Here is a 20,672-nt window from a genome sequence, read left to right as displayed (position 1 = left end):
CATGTTAGCACCAGGTGAGAACGGGTGATGAATGTTTTATTTGCTTTGGAGGACAATGACAAGCACCACATCTGGCAAAATTAGTTCATGACTTTAAGGTTGAAATCAATAAAATAGGAGATAGAAGAGCACTGGTGTAGTTTAATTTGAGCTCGAATGGGCAATTCAACAGGTACTCTTCAAAAGGTCAACGTCAAAAAGGTAGGCCTGGTAATAGAGTCAAAGGTCATTTGAAAATTAAGGGGAAGTGTTTAAAAAAAAGTAAGATCAAATTTAAAAAAGGGATCCAGAACTTTTTCCTGAATCTAATCACATGGAGGTGATGTGCAGTGTTTTTGTAGGGAGAGGCAATCTCAGCCTTTTTGACAAGCTCTAAATCCATTCATACGTTCTCTTTTAAACAAGCCGATAATCTTTGTGTAAATCAGCACTTGAATGAAAGGAATCTGCTGTAAAAGCATCAGAAACGATAACTGACACATCAATAATGAAGGTTTACCATAATGCAGGCAAAGCTGACAACCACATGTGAGAGTGGAACCACTTCGCTGGTTACCTTGCAAAGCTGCTTTTGGGCTCCCTTATGTAAAACATATGCTAATAAGAAATTACACATGAATCTCAATGAATGTTGTCAATCCTGTTAATGCTTTTTGCTTCCCTAAAATACATATTTGATGTATATGGTTTGTCCATGGACATTTGCCTAGCACAATGGCAATGCAGTTTTAAACAATGACATGGTTGGACCATCTGACCACAGACTGGAAAGCAGAAGTACGACCTAGAGTTAATCAAATTTAAATAAAAATATTCACGTCAACAGTGCCTGTGGAACGGCCTCTGAGATTAGGGGTGTCTGGCCATAACATAACCACTAGCATCTATAGACCTGTTACTTACTCAGTTGCTTCTCTAATATCTTTCCCACACTAATCTGTCTGAGTTGAACTGAGCCTCTGGCGACCCTTAGTGGCAAAACCATACTTCTGTAACTGTCATTACATTGTCATAACGTCAGTTTGGTTGAAAACTGACCAACAAAGCTGATGAAAACACTGCTTCTAATGCATTTTCAAAACAAGTTTGACACTTAATGCAATTATTAATCTATGAATAGGATCCTTTTCAGAAATTGTGTGAGTAATTTTGCTGCACATCTTCAAGAAAAATAATTTTATTTCTTTATAAATCCACATATTTGACCTATGAAAGCATAAAATTCCATCTCACGTTTTTTTCTTTTTGTTGCTTCATAATTCAAAGGAAATATGGGTATCAAATCAGAGAAGATTGAAGGTGTATCTCACATACAAATACATACACAGTCAACAGTAAGGGGAAAAAGAGTATTTGATCCGTGTTTCATCTTTTCAATTGGCAAGTGGTATACAATAGGGTCAGTTTCTTCTCTGTAAAGTTTGTGTCAGAATGAAACTTAACTCACCATTTCACCATCAAACCACAAGGCATTGCTTGTGCTGTAGGTTCATGTAATCAAACCAAACCAGGTTTTTCTTTTGTCCTCATCTTGAGAGCCCATGTTTTTGGCCAAATAATTATATTTTTTCCACCGTCATCCAAAATGGATGCATTTGATCTCAAAATTGTTGAGTATACTATTCAGTTGTCCATATAGACGGAGGGAGAGAGAGAGTGGGAGAGAGAGAGAGAGAGAGAGAGAGAGAAAGAGAGGATTATAAAGTGCCCTCGAGATCACCGAACAACCGTTTGATATTGGTGCGTCGACGTGACATCGATGTGTGCTAACACTTCCAAGGCCCTCGGGGGGAGGGGGGAGGGGGGGTAGAACGAAACACTGTATAGCCATCTCTTATTGTATTCCTTTGGCATGTGACCGATCGTTAAGGGAGAGTGGAGCTTTATTACGAAACCAACAACATTTCATCAAAACCATCCAAGGGTGTTCCTCTGTAATAGGCAATTCCAATGAGAATCCCCAAAAAGTATTCCGAAAGGAATTTGAGGCGTCTGGGTTGTCAACTCATTCCTCACACAGTGAAAGAAGCCCCAGGTTTTGGAATAAATTTCCCTCCACTCCACAGGGCTGGATTACATCCCAGTTCCAGGTAGAATTGCATAAGTGACGGAACACAGCGATTCCATGGCATCCACCCATCTCTACTCCTAATGCTGTTCTTGGCTTCATATGTATTCTTTTGTGAGTTTGTTTTTCCAACTTCCTTGAACCTGGGGGACTTTACCTGGAGGAGAGAATTAAAGTAAACATCACCAAGGAATTGCCTAAACCCGCAGTCTACTAGACAATCTAATGCAATAGAAAGAAAACACTATTTGTGTTGTACGTGTCCCTTCTTCCCTTCTCATTTGCCCTTTAAATCAGACATGCGTAACGTCATAACTTCACCATCTCTATGTAGAACTTGCATATAGAATTGAAATGTATAGCTCTCTGCCCCTAAACTCACCTTTCCATTCTCCCTCCCTCCACCTCAGAAGACGAGCATGGGTGATGTGTGAATCTGGAAGAGACAGGACACAGGAATCAGTGCACGAACCTCATCACCTGAGCTAAGAATTCCTGGAAAGTTCCCGTATGTCTTACCTGACCCCGGGGGGGTTCAATTCTGTAGATATGAATATCACATCTGGCTACGTGATTGCGCCTACTAGTTCCTTTTTTTTAGACAGAGACACAGGATAATAAGATGGTGCTCTAGAAGGGCATAGGCCAGATTCAAACCCACGCCAGACCTGGCATATCTGTGTGATCAGAAGACAACAGCAGTAACCACTAGACCACCCCAGGCCACACAAGCCTACAAGTATTTGACAGTGTCTTACACATAGGTCTAGTTGAAAATGAGGTGATGAAAGCGGACCAAGACCATGAACAAGCATATCTAAGAAGCTGGTTCACTGACTGATTTGGATAAGGTCGACATTTCTCAATAGCAATCCTCACTGAGTCTCTCCATAGTCAAAGCTTTCCTTAATTTTGGGTCAGTCACAGTGGTCAGGTATTCTGCCACTATGTACTCATTCTAGTTTGCGCAGTTTTTTGGTTAATTCTTTCCAGTGTGGGGTCTGTTAGTGTTTGTGAACAGAGCCCCAGGACCAGCTTGCTTATCTTATGGGACTCCTCTGCAGGTTAATCTCTCTGTAGGTGATGGCTTTGTTATGGAAGGTTTGGGAATCACTTCATTTTTAGGTGGTTGTGAAATTGAATGGCTCTTTTCTGGATTCTGATAATTAGCGGGTATCGGCCTAATTCTCCACTGCATGCATTATTTGGTGTTTTACGTTGTACACAGAGGATCATTTTGTATAATTCTGGTTGGTGAGCGGACCCCAGATCTCACAACCATAAAGGGCAAAGGGTTCTATAACTGATTCTAGTATTTGTAGCCAGATCCTGATTGGTATTTCAAATTTGATGTTCCTTCTGACGGCATAGAAGGCCCTTCTTGCCTTGTCTCTCAGACCATTCACAGCTTTGTGGAAGTTACCTGTGGCGCTGATGTTTAGGCCAAGGTATGTATAGTGTTTTGTGTGCTCTAGGGCAACGGTGTCTAGATGCAATTTGTATTTGTGAACCTTTTTTGGAACACCATTATTTTTGTCTTACTGAGATTTACTGTCAGATTTACTGTCTCTCTCTCTCTCTCTCTCTCTTGCAGTGCATGCTGGGAGTTTTTTGGGAGTTTGAGTGTTTGGTTTTTCTATGGTGGAGGGTTAATGCAATATTTGTTTTAGTGGTATCCACAGTTTTTTCAAAGTTAGGGTGGAAGAGGACAGAGTAACTTTCCTGGGGTTTGGAAGGTGTGGTGTGGGCGATGGCTTCTCAGCCTAGCGCGGAGGAGACGCTATTGATACAGCATGGATTCAGGTGTGTTCCTGAGAATGGAGTTAAGGTGGAGGAGGTTCTGCTCGCGGTCGGTGAACAGGTAGGAGCTGAATTTATACACTCTGCTTCTAGAATGAACAAAGCTGTGGTTGTGTTCATGAAAAGGGCTAATTTGGTTGGTAGGCTAATTGCTAGCGGAATATTTGTAAGGGGTGTGTTGGTGTCAATTTCACCTGTCTCTACCCCTTCGACAAGAGTGGTAGTTGCAAATTTGCCTCCATTTATTACAGATGACCAAATCAGGAAAGAACTGAGTCGTTTTGGTAAGTTTGCTAGAGGTTTTTGTGTACTGTCAGCAGGCTTTCAGGCAGATGCCGTTAAGCACGTTGTTTCGTTCCGGAGGCAAGTGTTTATGTTTCTGAACAACAATGAGCAACAACTAAATGTGCATTTTAAAGTGAGGCACGGGGAGGGGCTCTATGCAGGGTTTGCCAGCACATATAGTCTACGGTGTTTTGAGTGTGGGGATTTGGGGCATAAGAGCTTTGCGTGCCCACATAAAGCCTGTAGACAAGGTGAGGCTACAAGCGCCAGTGGGGGAAATTGAGGTCAAGGTGCAGGGGGTAAAGAGATGCAGACAGCAGAAGCTGGGCCTAGTCATGCCAGGGAAGGTGGTGTAGATGAGGCTGGGCCTAGTCAGGCTAGAGATGGTGGTGTAGATAAGGCTGGGTCTAGTCAGGCTATGGATGGTGGTGTAGCGGAGGCAGGGTATAGTCAGGATATGGATGGTGGTGAAGCGGAGGCTGGGTCTTGTCAGGCTAGATATGGTGGGGTAGCTGAGGCTGGGTATAGTCAGGCTATTGATGGTGGTGAAGCGGGGGCTGGGTATAATCAGGCTAGAGATGGTGGGGTAGTGGAGGCTGGGTCTAGTCAGGCTAGAGATGGTGGGGAAGCAGAGGCTGGGTCTAGTCAGGCGAGAGGTGGTGATGTAGCTGAGGCTAGGCCTAGTTATGCTATGAAGGGTGGTGTAGATGATTCTGGGCCTAGTCATGCTATGGAGGGTGGTGTAGATGATGCTGGGTCTAGTCAGGTTATCCTATTGGATCAGGAGAGTATAGTGGGGAAGTGTAAGAGATTTGGGGGGAGGAGGAGGGTGTCAAGCGGAAAAGTAAAAAGGGTGTGGACAAAGGCACCATGGAAAATTTGCCTGTTGCTGTGGGTGATGCCCTGACCAGAGAGGAAGGCCAGGTGGTCAGGGTGGGAGATAGAGATGAGGAGGAAAGTGAGTCTGAGGAAGAGGACGAGGAGTTATTTTTTTCAGACTCCTCTTCAATGGGCCCGGAGCTGACAGCCAGTCAAGCAGAGGGGTCTAAGTACACGTTGAGAGAATTGCCAAGGTTCCGTAATGAGACTAAGGGGAAAAAAGTTAAACTTGAGGCTTTTTTTTCTGATCCTAGAAAGTTTGTAAGATCAGTACAACATGCTATGAAAAATGAGGGACATGGTGTTCTCTCACCCAGGAAACATTTTAGGTTGAGGAAGTGGGTCACAACAGTACGTAAAGGTTTACCTTTAGACACTGTTTAGATGTATATTTTCTTTCTGACACTGGGGATTTTTGCGCTTTGCTATTGGTCTCTTTCTCTGCTGGATTTTCTCCCATTTCTTATGGAGACTCTTCGGGTAGGTTCACTCAATATAAATGGAGACTTCTTATGGAGACTCTTCAGGTAGGCTCACTCAATATAAATGGAGACTTCTTAGGGAGACTCTTCGGGTAGGTTCACTCAATATAAATGGAGACATCTTATGGAGACTCTTCGGGTAGGCTCACTCAATATAAATGGAGACTTCTTATGGAGACTCTTCAGGTAGGCTCACTCAATATAAATGGAGACTTCTTAGGGAGACTCTTTGGGTAGGCTGACTCAATATAAATGGAGACTTCTTATGGAGACTCTTCGGGTAGGCTCACTCAATATAAATGGAGACTTCTTATGGAGACTCTTCGGGTAGGCTCACTCAATATAAATGGAGACTTCTTATGGAGACTCTTCAGGTAGGCTAGGAGACTTCTTATGGAGACTCAATATATAAATGGAGACTTCTTATGGAGACTCTTCGGGTAGGTTCGCTCAATATAAATGGAGACTTCTTATGGAGACTCTTCGGGTAGGATCACTCAATATAAATGGAGACTTCTTATGGAGACGCTTCGGGTAGGATCACTCAATATAAATGGCGCCAGAGATGCGGGGAAGAGGAGTGTGTTGGGTGAATATGTAAAACAAAAAAAAGTACAGGCGTTGTTTCTGCAGGAGACGCATAGTGATGTGTTGAATGATGTCGATTGGGGGCTCTGGTGGAAAAGGGCAAGTGTGTTGAGCCATGGGACAAATCTTAGTGCAGGGGTGCAGTCCTTTTTGCACCGGGGCTGTCTGTAAAACGTTGCTCCTCAAAGGAGGTGTGTAAGGTAGGCTGCTTGTTGTTCAAGCAGAAATTACCAACATTGGTTTTGTCTTTATAAATGTGTATGCACCTGACACAGGGAGAGAAAGAGGGGTTCTATTTGGGAGTCTTAGACAGGAACTCTCACAGGTAGTGCCTGAGGAGACGCTGGTGGTCGGAGGGGACTGGAAATGTACAATGGATTTTAGGAAAGACAGAAATGGGGAAGAGCCTCATTCAGTGTCAGTGGGAGTGTTAAGGGACATCGTTAATCAGTTCGACCTAGTGGATGTTTGGAGAACTAAACATCCAAACACAAGACAGTATACATGGGTGAAGGTTTTTGGTGCTAGGGTGAGTGCAGCCCAACTTGATCGGTTTTACATGTCTAGGAATCGGAGCAATAGGCTTCTGGGCGCTACCATTCTCCTGGTGGGGTTTTCGGATCATCACATAACCATGGCTCGGCTGTCTAACTCACCAGGGCCCCGGCAGGCATCTTATTGGATGTTCAATGTAAAGCTCTTACAAGATGCCACTTTTTGCTCAGGTTTCCAGACCTTTTGGGAAAGGTGCGGGCAGCGAAGAGAGGAGTATGAGTCTCTGAGTCAATGGTGGGATGTGGGGAAAGTCCAAATTCGGCTTTTCTGTCAACAGTACACAGCTCTCTCATCCTCAGAGGCTAGGAGAGTATTGGGGGAGGTAGAGATTGTGGGGCAAGGCAATGTAGGCCTCCAGGCTAATTTAGCTGAATTATATAAGGCCTGGGCAGTTTTTTCCAGGTTAAAACAAAGGGAGCACTTATAAGAGCTAGGTTCTCCATGCTCAAGGAGATGGATGCTCCCAGCTCCTTCTTCTTTGGTTTGGATTGACAGAGTGGTGAAGCCAAGGGTATGCATTGTCTATGGCTGTCTGATGGGCAGGTGAGACGCGGGAGTGGACTGTGGAGTGTGTGATCCTATGTGTGTAGGAGAGTTGCCGATGAGATGCCATCGGGCGGCTCTGACTCTTCTGCCCAAAAAAAGGGGACTTGTGTGGACTTAAGAACTGGAGGCCTGTGGCATTACTCTGTGCGGACTACAAGATATTTGCCAAAGTCCTCTCTAACAGACTGAAGTCCCATTTGGACTCGATAGTACATAAGGACCAAACATATTGTGCACCGGGACGCTCAATCACGGATAACTTGTTCTTAATCAGGGACATGTTGAACTTGTCGAGAGGTTCTAATGTGAACTTTGGACTGGTCTCTTTAGATCAAGAGAAGGCTTTTGATAGAGTGGACCATGAGTATCTTTTTAATGTGATGTCTGTGTTTGGGTTTGGGAAGAGTTTTTTGACCTGTGTGAAGATGTTGTATGCTGGGGCGTCATGTATGGTCAAGGTGGGAGGGGGGCTCAGTAGGCCAGTCTGGGTGAGGCAGGGCATTAGACAAGGATGCCCTCTATCTGGGCAGTTATACACACTAGCCATTGAGCCTTTTTTAGGACTGCTATGCAGAAGACTGCAGGGAGTGTGCTGGACAGGAATGGATTTGGTGACAGGCATAGCAGTGTCTGCGCATGCAGATGATGTTTCTGTGATGGTCAGGGATGATCAGGATATGCAGGCACTAGAGACGAGTCTGAAGGTGTACGAGGGCGCTTCGTCAGCTAAGGTAAACTGGGGCAAGAGCAAAGCTCTGTTATGTGGGGCATGGAGGGATAGGGCTCCTCCTCTGCTTCCGGGGGGTTTGAAGTTGGGTTGTGAAGGGCTTAAAGTGTTGGGGGTGTACCTGGGCTCAGAGAAGTGGGTAAGGAAGAACTGAGAGGGGCTGTCACAGGCAGTGGTGTCAAGACTGGCCAGGTGGAGGTGGCTCCTGTCCCAAGTGTCATATAGAGGGAGGGTGCTGATAATTAACAACCTGGTGGCATCTTCCCTGTGGCATAAACTGGCTGTCCTCAATCCCCCTGCTCGCAGACCTGCAACGCAAGCTGGTGGACTTCTTCTGGTCGGGCCATGACTGGCTGAAGGCAGCAGTGTTGTACATGACCGTTCACGAAGGAGGACAGGGCCTGGTGGAACTGGAGAGCAGGATGACTGCTTTCAGGCTAAAGGTGGTGCAGAGACTGCTGTACCATGCTGATGTTGGCTGGAGGGAGCCAGCATGCGCGCTGCTGAGGAGAGCTGGCGGATTAGGGTTGGACCGGCAGCTGTTCCTCATGAAGCTGGAGAGGCTCAATACAGCAGGTCTCTCAGATTTTTCTCCGCAATGCTGAGGGCCTGGCAGCTGCTAAGGCCCATACGAGAAGGGGGTGTGGAGCCTGGGCTATGGGTGTGGGAGGAGCCTATCTTCCACAACCCAGCCATCCCTTTGAGATCGGTTCAGTCGGCCACCCTGCAGAGGCAACTGATGGCAGGGGGTTTACAAAGGCTGGGTGACCTGAGACTGCTGCGAGATGAGGGGTGGAAAACCCCGGAAGTCTTGGCACAACAAACAGGAATAACGTCTCTTAGGCTGCTGGAGAGATTCTTGGAGGAGGTCCAGGAGGCACTGTCTGAGCCGGTAAGGGGGATATTTGAGCGGCCAAAGGGAGAGGGGCCACCAATGTTTACGCCACTGCAGGTGACGGCAGAGACTGGCAAGGGGGTCTGGAGGACTTGTTAGATTTTAACACTCTGAGCCTGGGGGAGTTTGAGGATGTGGGAGGTAAAGCCCTCTACAACCTCTGCGTTAAGGTGAGGAGCATTAGAAGCCTAACAGGAGTGAAGGCACATCAGTGACAGGGGGTATGTGGGGAGGAGAGTATGGTGTGTTTTAGATGGAGGGGGCTCTACAAACCCCCAGTACCAAAGAGGTCAGGAAACCCCCAGTGCAGGGTTCTTCATGGAGCCCTGGCCACAAACAGCTGGTTGGCACGGGTTGAACCGGGAATCGGGCAGGGGTGTCTTATCTGAAAAAATGAAATTAACTGTGATTCATGTGTTTTCTGTGTGCACCAGGTTAATGCCTTTAATGTCTCTGTTGGAATGTCTGTGTGAGAGGTTGGGGGTGGTTTTTATTGTTGGGATGTTTATAATGGGATACAGGTATTCGAGTAATGAGAAAGCCAAATGTGTTTTGTTGAATTTTCTGTTTGCTCAGGCAAAGTTAGCTATTTGGCTAACAAGGAGGAACAGGGTCAAAGGTGGGGGGATAACAAACTCTTTACTAATGTTTAATGGGATGGTCTATAAAATGATCAAATGTGTAGAGATGTTTGATGAGATATGGTGTGTTGGGGGGCAGTCTGTATAGCTGGGGATGATGTTTTGGATATACGGTTGTAGGAGTGGGAATTGTGATGTTGGTTTGTATCATGTGGTAGATAGAAAGGTGTGTATGGTAAATGTATGCAGTACAGGATATATTTATATTTTTTTATTTTTAAGGGGGCGGTTGAGTTTTAAATGAAAGACAGTCTCCAGTCTCTCTCTCTCTCTCTCTCTCTCTCCAGGCTCTCTCTCCCTCTCTCTCTCTCTCTCTCTCTAGGCTCTCTCTCCAGGCTCTCTCTCTTGCTCTCTCTCTTGCTCTCTCTCCAGTCTCTCTCTCTCTCTCTCCAGTCTCCCTCTTGCTCTCTCTCCAGTCTCCCTCTCGCTCTCTCTCCAGTCTCCCTCTCGCTCTCTCTCCAGTCTCTCTCTTGCTCTCTCTCCAGTCTCTCTCTCTCTCCAGTCTCCCTCTCGCTCTCTCTCCAGTCTTCGTCTCCCTCTCTCTCCAGTCTCCGTCTCCCTCTCTCTCCAGTCTCCGTCTCCCTCTCTCTCCAGTCTCCGCCTCCCTCTCTCTCCAGTCTCCGTCTCCCTCTCTCTCCAGTCTCGCTCTCCAGTCTCTCTCTCTCCAGTCTCTCTCTCTCTCTCTCTCCAGTCTCTCTCCAGTCTCTCTCCAGTCTCTCTCTCCAGTCTCTCTCTCCAGTCTCTCTCTCTCGCCAGTCTCTCTCTCTCTCTCTCTCTCTCTCCAGTCTCTCTCTCCAGTCTCTCTGCTCTCCAGTCTCTGCTCTCCAGTCTCCCCCTCTCTCTCTCTCTCTCTCGCTCTCAGCCCCCTCCTTTCCTCCTGTCGCCAGTAACTCTGTCAGCCTCATTGTGTCGCTGTGAGAAACACAGGGCCTCCTGGGAGTGATCTGTCATCTCCTCGCTGGCTGTCTGATGCTCCTAGATGAATTATGGATGCACAGACACTGCAGGTATTTCACAGCTAAACGCTGAGCACCGCAGCTGAGGAAGAATACTACCTCATCTGCCTCATCCAGGCCTGTCACAGAGAGAGAACACTGCCTGCTGCTGCCCACAGCTATAAACACGCAGACATTCATTGAGCCAACTAAACTCTCTTCTTGAAGAAGACTATGATCGACAGGGTTGTAAAACCCAGTGTAACCAAGGTCTAATCACTCGGTCATCTGAGACAAAAAATAGCTCTTCCTACGAAATGGATATGTAATGCAACCAGGACTCATAAACTGCTCAACAACAAAAACAACTCATCCCAAATGAGAGCTGCATGGATTGCTTCACTGCTGCAGCAGTTGATGACTCAAATGGCAAGCTATTACATGAGGTCAATGATCGTAAGGTTGATAATCTCTTTGCTTAGGTCAGGGGTTCCCAATTTTTTTTTCGGACCTGACCACATTTTGATATCTGAACATTTTCACGACCCCACCCATGTGAAACAGCCAATGTTCACTTTTTTATTTGGGGCTATGACAGTTAATTTAAAAACAGTATTTCTGATTGTCTTCTCAACTCACCATCACATTCTTTTAATGTGGGGCTATATGACAGTCAATTGCAAATTAGTCTGACATAATGTCTTTTATCTCACCACCACTAATGAGGTAGGTGTGCTTGATGCATGTCGCATTGGAGCTTCTTAAAGTCAGGGGGGCGGGGTCGACCTGCGCACCTCATCTCTGCTGTCATCCAACCTGGATCGATATTTGGCTTGAATGCAGAAGAGTGCACTGAATCCAGCTTCACACAGACACGAGCTGGTGAATGGTAGCCTACCATGGGTTTCAGAGCACTTTCAAAGCATATGGGACCTCTGAAAAAAATAACAGGTCAAATCATGACGTCAGTGATCTTTAGGTCAGAAAGTCAGAGCTCTAGAATAAAGCCAGAGCTCCCGAGTTGGAGAAGCGTTCAAAATGATTTTTCCCCACTTGGAGTTTCCTTCCGAGTTGTTATGAACGCCACACTAATACTCAGAGGGAGACGGTAGGTTATTCCCTTTGAGTTAGGAACCAAAACACCTCTGTATTGAACTGTGAATGCGTTGTCTGCAGCATGACAGCTCGATCAGCTTTGGACTGTCAACTGAGCCAGGATCACAGTTAAATGGATTGGGAAGTCGGTCCATCCTAAAGTGCTCTTCCAAGCGATGGGGGGTGAGCAGTCATCGCTCGTGTGGGACACCTTACTGATGCTGTTTCTGTTATGTTTCTTTTCATTACTCAGAAAGTCAACCAAGTCTGTTTATTTTTATTTTTATACATCCATTGTGAATGACAACAGTTCCTCTCTCAATGGGAAAACTCTTTCCAACACTCCCCCTCGATAACCACCAAGCCTCGGAGTGAAATAGAACATTGTCATGCTCTGATCCCATATCTCCACATAGCTTTGCGAACAGGTGTGCACGCAGTGGATGTGGTTTGATATAGTTTCCAATCGAAGTTACCTGTTGCAGTATATCTCCGAGTTCTGTGCTCAGCTTCTTTGCCCCCAGTTGCTCTCGGTGTATCATACAATGCATCCATATGGCAGAGGGAGACACATTCAGAACTAGAGTGCAGAGGCTTGCCCTCCGTCCCGGGACAGACAGAGCCCCATCTGTACAAAAACCCATAATTCGATCCCATATGGAATATGTTTTTTGTCAATTATAGCCATGCAGCACACTGAACATCCCCTATGCTGTTTCATTCTCGGAAATCGCGAGACACAACACCATGTCCTGTATAGTGAACAAAAATCAATGCTTGAGCATCTCGACCCTCACAGCTAACGTCCATTTGGAGAGCTTAAGCTGGGGAGTTTTGAGTCATTCAGTCAGAGTTTCCTCTTTGTTTAACAGTGTTATCTGACAAAGGTATTGATGTGAGTCCCACACATTGTTGTCACCATATCAATTGCGGCCGGCAGTATCAAGGTCTCTGCAGTCGTGTGTGGTTTCATAGCGTAGCAGGCCTAGCCGTTCACCGTGGGAATGATTCAAGTGCAACGGTCAAGTGCGGCCTTTTCCCATGATCTGAGGGCACTCTCTGGTTGAATCTTTTAGATTTGAATCATTTTCATTTAGATTTTTAAGGTTAATCACATTACAATGATTTTGAGATACAACGATGATATTATAATGTATCCTGAGAATAAAATAATAGTATGTATAACCTTTTTTTGTCATACATATATATATGACAAAAAAATGTTATACATACTACTGTATTATTTTTTTCTCAGTACTTTTTGAAATTCTCCTGCAACCCAATTTTTATATCATGCCACCCCACATGGGGTCGCGACCCCTAGTTTTGGAACCGCTGGCTTAGGTTAACATTACCAAGGGCATACCTGAACATACCCATAGGGGTCGCTATTACGCATGTGGCTGCCATATGCCTTTTCTAACCTAACAAGGTTCTGACCCTTGTTTAAAAGTACCTTCCAGCTGCTAGTGACATAGCTTGTAGCTTGCCCTCCAAAAACGAATCAGAATAACACAAATGCCTTAGGAAGCCCCAAAGATGACTTCAAACCCTCGTTAGTACACCGAGTGTGCTAATATGCGGGATGACGTGATGTTGATGGTGGGCGGCAGAGACACAGATGACAGTGTTTAAAAAGCCACAGAGCTGTCCCAGGCCCAGCTCAGTTCATTTGTATTTTGAGAGCGCAGATGTAGAGGAGATTGTGCTATACTGCGGATATTAAACTTACAACAAACATCTCAGGGCCAGCGAAGTCAGCTATGATTGGTTTTCATGGAAACAGAGAGTGTGTGTGGGGGGGGGGGAGGAATCCCATCGGGCAGTGAGGGAGAGAGGAAGGAAGTAGAGAGAGGGGGGACGTGGAGCGAGTTAGCACAGCGTGCCGTCCTTTATGTGCTGTGTGATTTTATGATGATTGCCTATTCCCATCAGTCCTGGGGACTTGGCGTGGGGCACGAGCAAAGCCTGCCTGCAGTCATCGCTGAAGCTCAATAGGACTAGTTCACTGTACTATTTACTACGCTTCATTTAAAGAGGAAATTCTATACAGCAAAAGTACTGCACTTTGTCAAGACAAGCCCCTCGAAATAGACACTGCATGCAGATGCACCTAGACTTATAGGACACACACACACACACACACACACACACACACACACACACACACACACACACACACACACACACACACACACACACACACACACACACACACACACACACACACACACATCTGTAAGCTCTTACAGAAGCAGTCTGCAGAATTGTTAATGAATACAGATGAGCCCTGAGCACTTGCCCAGACTTGTCTGACAGGAATCACCCACCTTGGACACGAGATAATCCTTGGTAAGGCAGAGGGACCCCAGCACCAGGAAATAAAATGGGGCGGGGTGGGGAAGTCCCAGATCCTGTGTTATTGTGATATAGCATCCTCGTCCTTGACTGACTTCCCGTAGTCTGGGTTCAAGTCCACTACGGTGGTCCCTTTCAAGGGCCCTCCGAAGCCCCCTTCCGAGGCCTGATGGGGTCCCTCATGCCCTACCCTGTCCACTGGGCCAGGAGGCATGGGCTTATTAGCCGAGCCTGAGGAAGAAGGGGGGATGGGAGGGCCTCCCCCGCCCGCCGCCTGGCCTCCGTTGGTCTGAGAGCACACGTTGCTGACGTGTGCCGCCTTCTGCTTGTAATGGTTGCTGTGCAGCTTGTATTTCATGAGGAGGATGAAGATGAAGACAAGCACGGATGCCACGATGATACCGCCGATCACGATGATCATGGTTCCGCCCAGGAATTGGTCGTGGAGGGAGCGGCACTGACGGTACTCGCGCTCTGTGGTGAAAGCCACGCAGCCCACCAGGCGGGTGCCGGTTAGGGCCGTGACGCCATCGTCGTACACCGCCAACACACACAGGTCATAATCCCGTTGAGTGGCCAAGTCACTGAGTAGGAAGAACTTATGAGACGCAGGGATCATCCTGAGAGAGAGAGAGAGAGAGAGAGAGAGAGAGAGAGAGAGAGAGAGAGAGAGAGAGAGAGAGAGAGAGAGAGAGAGAGAGAGAGAGAGAGAGAGAGAGAGAGAGAGAGAGAGAGAGAGAACAATGTTATTGACAGAGTGAACATTCTAGCAGTAATCCGAAAACTGAAAGCTTGTATGAAGGCAGTGAACTCAACAACCTATACTTTCAGTACCTGGAGATTATGTTTAACCTTTACTACCCTGACCACACACTTTCATGCTCTCTTCTCATTCTGCACTCTCCATTGTCAGGTTTACTTTCTGTCTTACAAACACTAGACCACACATTGGCTAAGGTGCGTGAGTGTGTATGTGTGTGTCTGAGCACGTTCCTGCATGTGTGTGTGTGTGTGTGTGTGTGTGTCTGTGTGTGTGTGTGTCTGCTGCTACCCCGGTGGCTAGCGTGCCAAACTGCTCCATTTATCAACAGGGACATAGGGGCCCGGGGGCTCCGAGGTGACGAAACATGGAGCGGAATTCCAATGCGCCCAAGGGGTGACAGCGTGGGTGACAGTGTGTGCATTAAACATTTCTCCTCTAAATGCAGGCGCCAGCGGGGCCAACCTCTACGCTCACACGGCGGGACTCGTACTGTCTCAGAGTACCCTCCTCTGCCCTGCCTTATCCACAGATTACACCTGCTGTGTCCATTAAACTGACTTACTACCGTTACTAAGCTCTTGCCACCCTGTTTATCCACTGTATTCTCCTTTACAAATTCCTGCTGTTTTTACGAGGCATGTGAAGAATAACATTAGATTTGATGTGAACAGAAAAAGGTATGAACTCTCTATACTGTAAATCGCTCTGGATAAGAGCTAAATGCTAAATGTACGTTTTCAATTCCGTGAACATTTCCTTGAACGAAAGAAAGGAAACGAGAAGATCAAACTACTAAGAAAGGTGGAATCTCACTAATTAGGGGGAATTGTCTTGATGTTGTTCTGCACGCCCCGGAGCATATACGCTCATCATTAGTGGATGTTCTGGATGAGTGGAGGTCACTAGCCGCCCACAGATGGGTCTGGCCATTTCGTTAGTCCTCAGCCTAGCATGCAGTCTAGGTATAAAAAGGGAGGTTGCCCGGTTCAAAAAATAATAGGCCCCAATATACTGTATCTTCAGATGTGTCGACATCTATATCCTCTGGTGGGGCTTTGAGGACATGGAGGAGAAAGCTGGGTCCTCTACATGCAATGGGGAGGAGGTGGTGGGGATGGTGAGAGAGGAGCGGGAGCTCTCACTGATGTAGTCAGACCTGACCTTGCCATAACTCCTGTCACCAGTCTATCACATTAGAGATGGGAATATGGATGCTACAGGCAGGGGGCCAGGAGGGGTTAGGGGGACATGTGTGTGTGTGTGTGTGTGTGTGTGTGTGTGTGTGTGTGTGTGTGTGTGTGTGCGCGCGCGCGCGTGTTTACTCTTGCGCGCGCATGTGTGATCATGGATGTGAGTGTGTGCTGAAATCTCCCTACCACATGCTGTCTATAATGGCTTTAACATAGGATAGTTCTCATCCTCTCATGTAAGACTGTCTCCGAAGAGGCCATACAAACATGAAGGCAATTAGGTAGGGATATCTGGAGTCAAAAGATGGACAGAGAGAGGGAACGAAAGGAAGAGAAAATAGAGAGTGCAGTCGACTTGATGTATGAAAGAAGAAGGAGACTGAGGAAAGCTGATACCGTCACAATCCTCTCCTGTTTTCAGCACAATGTTAATGTGTCTGAGAGGATATTAGCTGTCCTCGGCCACCGCGTCCCTTCATTACCCACTCCCTCCATCTCTGACCTCCCAAATTCAATACAACCGTCAGTCCACACAGAGCTGGACTCATGTGTGCCTAATTGATTAAAAAAAAACGCATACCGATTACTTTGCAGTGCCATAAACCAAAGGCCTCCATGTGCTTTTTTGCATAATTAACAGCAAATTGCTTCTCCCACGTGTCTTTTTTTGTCTTCATCCATCCTCAGGGAAAGGCCGGAAGTTAATTAGGTACTAACAGGGCTGCTTCAACGGAGAATCACGCCACAGTGCAATGTTGAAGAGGGCCGTGGTGTAATATAAAAATCGAATCAATAGATTCATTTCTGTCTTTTAACGAATCTCACCGTCTGTCCATTATAGGCTTGTGGAATAATCCACTGTGTGAGTGCCGTGAAGTGCTTCAACAGAGAGGTGAATGGATCTGAGCTCGCTGGCTATTTTTGCCGTGGCGTAGGAAAACCCCCCCCCCCCCCCTTAAGACTTCGTACAGTACTCTCACTTCTAAATATCTTTAATAACATTAGGCGTAGGAAAACCCCCCCCCCCCCCCTTAAGACTTCTAATGTTGTACAGTACTCTCACTTCTAAATATCTTTAATAACATTAGCTGGTGCTGCAACACTCATGGGGATGTTTTCTACTGCACCTCCTATAAAAAATAATGAGCCACTGAACAGCGAATTTAAAGAAATCTTTGAAAGCTCAAGAGGAGAATATTGCCCTAGGAGAAGAAAGGGGTTTCACAGCCGACTCTGGGGGAATTTAATGGCCGCCGATTTCTCTGGTTTTCACTTTGAGGAGTGAATTCTTTTTTTTCTGTTAATGTTCCACTTGATTCTTAGCAGAGACAAACAGAGGGCTGTAGTGACTGTGGGAGTGACCCCCCTTTCTTCTCTGTGTAAATCGGTATGTTTCAGGTGTTTTATGCTCTCTGCAACAGTCCCATAAGAACATATTATTTTCATTCCTAAAGTTGGGGTGAAGAGTTCAACTCAACTGTGCCTCATTCAAAATCAGTTATCAAATACTGCCTTCTGGAACGGATTGCACTTCACTGGGGTAATGTGTTTACATCAGTTTAACTCTGCACTGGGATTCCTTTGGGTGCTATAGAAAATATTAAATATTTTCTCTCACTGAAGTTAATACCTCTATTGTCCACGGCTTACAATAATCACAATCACTTAAAAGTCTGGACAGTATATTGTTATTTCTGATAGGAACAATACTGAATTACAAAAGCCAAACTCAACACTTTTCAAAACCCTTCCATGACACTTAGAGTACGGGTGAGGCATTACAGTACGAGTGAGGCATTACAGTGAGGCGTTACAGTACGAGTGAGGCATTACAGTACGAGTGAGGCATTACAGTACGAGTGAGGCATTACAGTACGAGTGAGGCATTACAGTACGAGGCATTAGTGAGGCATTACAGTACGAGTGAGGCATTACAGTGAGGCGTTACAGTATGGGTGAGGCATTACAGTACGAGTGAGGCATTACAGTGAGGCGTTACAGTATGGGTGAGGCATTACAGTACGAGTGAGGCATTACAGTACGAGTGAGGCATTACAGTACGAGTGAGGCATTACAGTGAGGCGTTACAGTACGAGTGAGGCATTACAGTACGAGTGAGGCATTACAGTGAGGCGTTACAGTACGAGTGAGGCATTACAGTATGAGTGAGGCATTACAGTACGAGTGAGGCATTACAGTGAGGTGTTACAGTACGGGGTGTGAGGCATTACAGTACGAGTGAGGCATTACAGTGAGGCGTTACAGTACGAGTGAGGCATTACAGTGAGGCGTTACAGTACGAGTGAGGCATTACAGTGAGGCGTTACAGTACGAGTGAGGCATTACAGTGAGGCGTTACAGTACGAGTGAGGCATTACAGTACGAGTGAGGCATTACAGTGAGGCGTTACAGTACGAGTGAGGCATTACAGTGAGGCATTACAGTACGAGTGAGGCATTACAGTGAGGCATTACAGTACGAGTGAGGCATTACAGTGAGGCGTTACAGTACGGGTGAGGCATTACAGTGAGGAGGCATTACAGTGAGGCGTACAGTGAGGCATTACAGTATGAGTGAGGCATTACAGTGAGGCGTTACAGTACGAGTGAGGCATTACAGTGAGGCGTTACAGTACGGGTGAGGCATTACAGTACGAGTGAGGCATTACAGTGAGGCGTTACAGTACGGGTGAGGCATTACAGTGAGGCGTTACAGTACGGGTGAGGCATTACAGTGAGGCATTACAGTACGAGTGAGGCATTACAGTGAGGCGTTACAGTACGAGTGAGGCGTAACAGTACGAGTGAGGCATTGCAACCTTCAGTCCATTGTGTCATTGAATGCTTGGCTTTTGATACTTGGCAATCAACCCACCTAAAATCTGAATCTGATATCAGAAAGGTCAATATTGAACTGCATCTCCATCTCAGTTCTATGGAGATGATTGATGGCAACAAGTTCTCTTCTTATAGGCTCTTCACTGCCAGACATATTATAGCTAATGGCTACTGCACAGTAATGCTATATAGGTTGGTGTGGCAATAGATGTCGGCACATTAAGTCATTCCAACACATTTTCTTCAGAACTTCTTTGTCGTTTTCCCTGTGGGCATCATGTTCTAGTGTTTCTGCATTTCGCTCTGTGACTTCTTCAGCGATGAGTTAAGCCCACTCATGTTGTCATCGGGCACTACATTCATTATCAACGTGATTCAGTGCCTCTCTAAACCAGGCTGTTAATGGGGATCAATTTGGAGGCTCATGAACTGTCGAAGAACAACAAGAGACCCACAGTATGCAATGCCACACTTGAAGACCACCTTCCACACAAAGATACCCGTTGGCTTTATAGGGATAACATTAACCACCCCCCCCATAGAGATCATCTTATATGATCTTTTTGTACAAGCATGTGGTTCCCAGCTCACCTGTATATGAGGATGTCGTCAGAGGAGCTGTTGTACTGGATCTGGTACATACGGACCCCCGGAATGTGGTGCTGAGGGGGCCATCGGATGGTGACCGAGGTCGAGCTCAGCTCTGACACACTGACCCTCTGATGGTCGGTGCGGGCGTGGCCCCCACTGGCATTGGATTTGATGGAGGTGGGGATGTCAGAGGGGCCTGGCTCGGGCTCCAGCTTGGGGTCAAAATGTGGCGAGGGGTTAACCACCAGCTCCACGGGCGCCGTGGCCTCGCCGGCGGCGTTGGATGCGATGCATGTGAACTTCCCAGAGTCCTTCACAGTGGTGGTGAGGATGTCCAACGAGCCGTTCTCATAGCAGATGGTGCGGGACGTGTTCCCAATCAGCTTCCCCTCTGGGCTGACCCAATGTGTCGAAGGTTCCGGGTCGCCCACTGACTTACAGCGTAGGCTCACCTCCTGACCCTCCATCACAAACATCTTGGAGGTGTGCCGCGTGATCATGGGTGGCTCGCACACAAACTCCTCCTCGCGGATGGTCCAGAAATACTTGCCGGCGAGCTCTCGGGGGGAGGCGCAGGTCTCCAGGTCATCTTCCCTGGTCAGCCTCCTCAGCCACACTAGCTCACAGTTACAGTGCAGCGGGTTCCCACCGAAGCTCAGCACCAGGGATGTGAGTGGAGAACCTTTCAGCTTAGCGTACACTGGGATCCTCAGGAACAGGGGATCTGGAGGGATTTTCTTCAGCTTGTTGGAGGTCATGTCTAGACGCGCCAGCTTGTGCAGGTTGGAGAAGATGCCCTCGGGGACCATCTCTATGAGGTTGTGGTCCAGACTGAGGGTGTTGACACTGGCCAGCAGGCCAATGGTCTCCCAGGGAATGTTCACCAGGTTGTTGTAGGACAGGTCCAGGTCTTCTAGGGTCTCCAGGAAGTCCTGAAAGGCCCCCTCTGAGATGCTGTGCAGCTGGTTGTTGGCCAGGATCATGTGCCTGAGGTTGACCAGGCCCTGGAAGTGGGTGTCGTCCAGCATGGTGAGCCGGTTGGCGTCCAGGTGCAGGGCGTGCAGGTCCTGCAGGTCGGCGAAGGCATACGGCTTGATCTGGCTAATGGTATTGCGCGACAGCGTCAGGTGGATGAGGCTGCTCATGTTGGCAAAGTCACGGTGACGAAGGGTGGTTATGAAGTTGTCCATGAGGCGCAGCTCGGCAGTCTGCCGGTCAATGTTTGGCGGCACGAAGAGCAGGCCTGTCTTGGCGCAGAGAACAGTATAGGAGGGCATGAGGTTCTGGCAGGTGCAGCGCTTGGGGCACAGCATGGTGGCGACGGGCGCAGCGAGGAGGGCCAGGCACAGGAGCAGGTGCTCCATGGCTAGGCTCCTGGAAGACAAGGGGAAAGGCGGTTAGGATACAACAACAATGAAAACAGCATTGAAAAAAAAA

The 20,672-nt window shown here is 47.1% G+C and overlaps 1 protein-coding gene across 1 annotated transcript; it reads right to left on the bottom strand.

Moving 5' to 3' along the window:
* Positions 1-1,161: 1,161 nt before the first annotated feature.
* si:cabz01090165.1 (uncharacterized protein LOC100333421 homolog) lies at positions 1,162-20,612 on the bottom strand. Its single transcript, XM_064984324.1, has 4 exons — positions 19,236-20,612; positions 13,827-14,474; positions 2,451-2,504; positions 1,162-2,225 (listed from the first exon to the last, which is right to left on the bottom strand). The coding sequence occupies exons 1-2, from the start codon at positions 20,597-20,599 to the stop codon at positions 13,916-13,918; spliced, it is 1,923 nt and encodes a 640-aa protein (XP_064840396.1). The 5' UTR covers positions 20,600-20,612; the 3' UTR covers positions 1,162-2,225; positions 2,451-2,504; positions 13,827-13,915.
* Between the last annotated feature and the right edge of the window lie 60 nt (positions 20,613-20,672).

The sequence above is a fragment of the Oncorhynchus masou genome, chromosome 13, assembly GCF_036934945.1.
Source record: "Oncorhynchus masou masou isolate Uvic2021 chromosome 13, UVic_Omas_1.1, whole genome shotgun sequence".
Lineage (NCBI taxonomy): Eukaryota > Metazoa > Chordata > Actinopteri > Salmoniformes > Salmonidae > Oncorhynchus > Oncorhynchus masou.
Note: the sequence above shows the minus strand (reverse complement) of the source record. Positions and strands in the feature narration are given on the sequence as shown.

What these genes read in the sequence shown, in the direction of transcription:
- si:cabz01090165.1 (XM_064984324.1), bottom strand. Translation starts at nt 20,599, where the DNA reads ATGGAGCACCTGCTCCTGTGCCTGGCCCTCCTCGCTGCGCCCGTCGCC. An exon ending in GACGACATCCTCATATACAG is followed by an intron (nt 14,475 to 19,235) that starts GTGAGCTGGGAA and finishes TCTCTCTCTCAG; the next exon opens with GATGATCCCTGCGTCTCATA.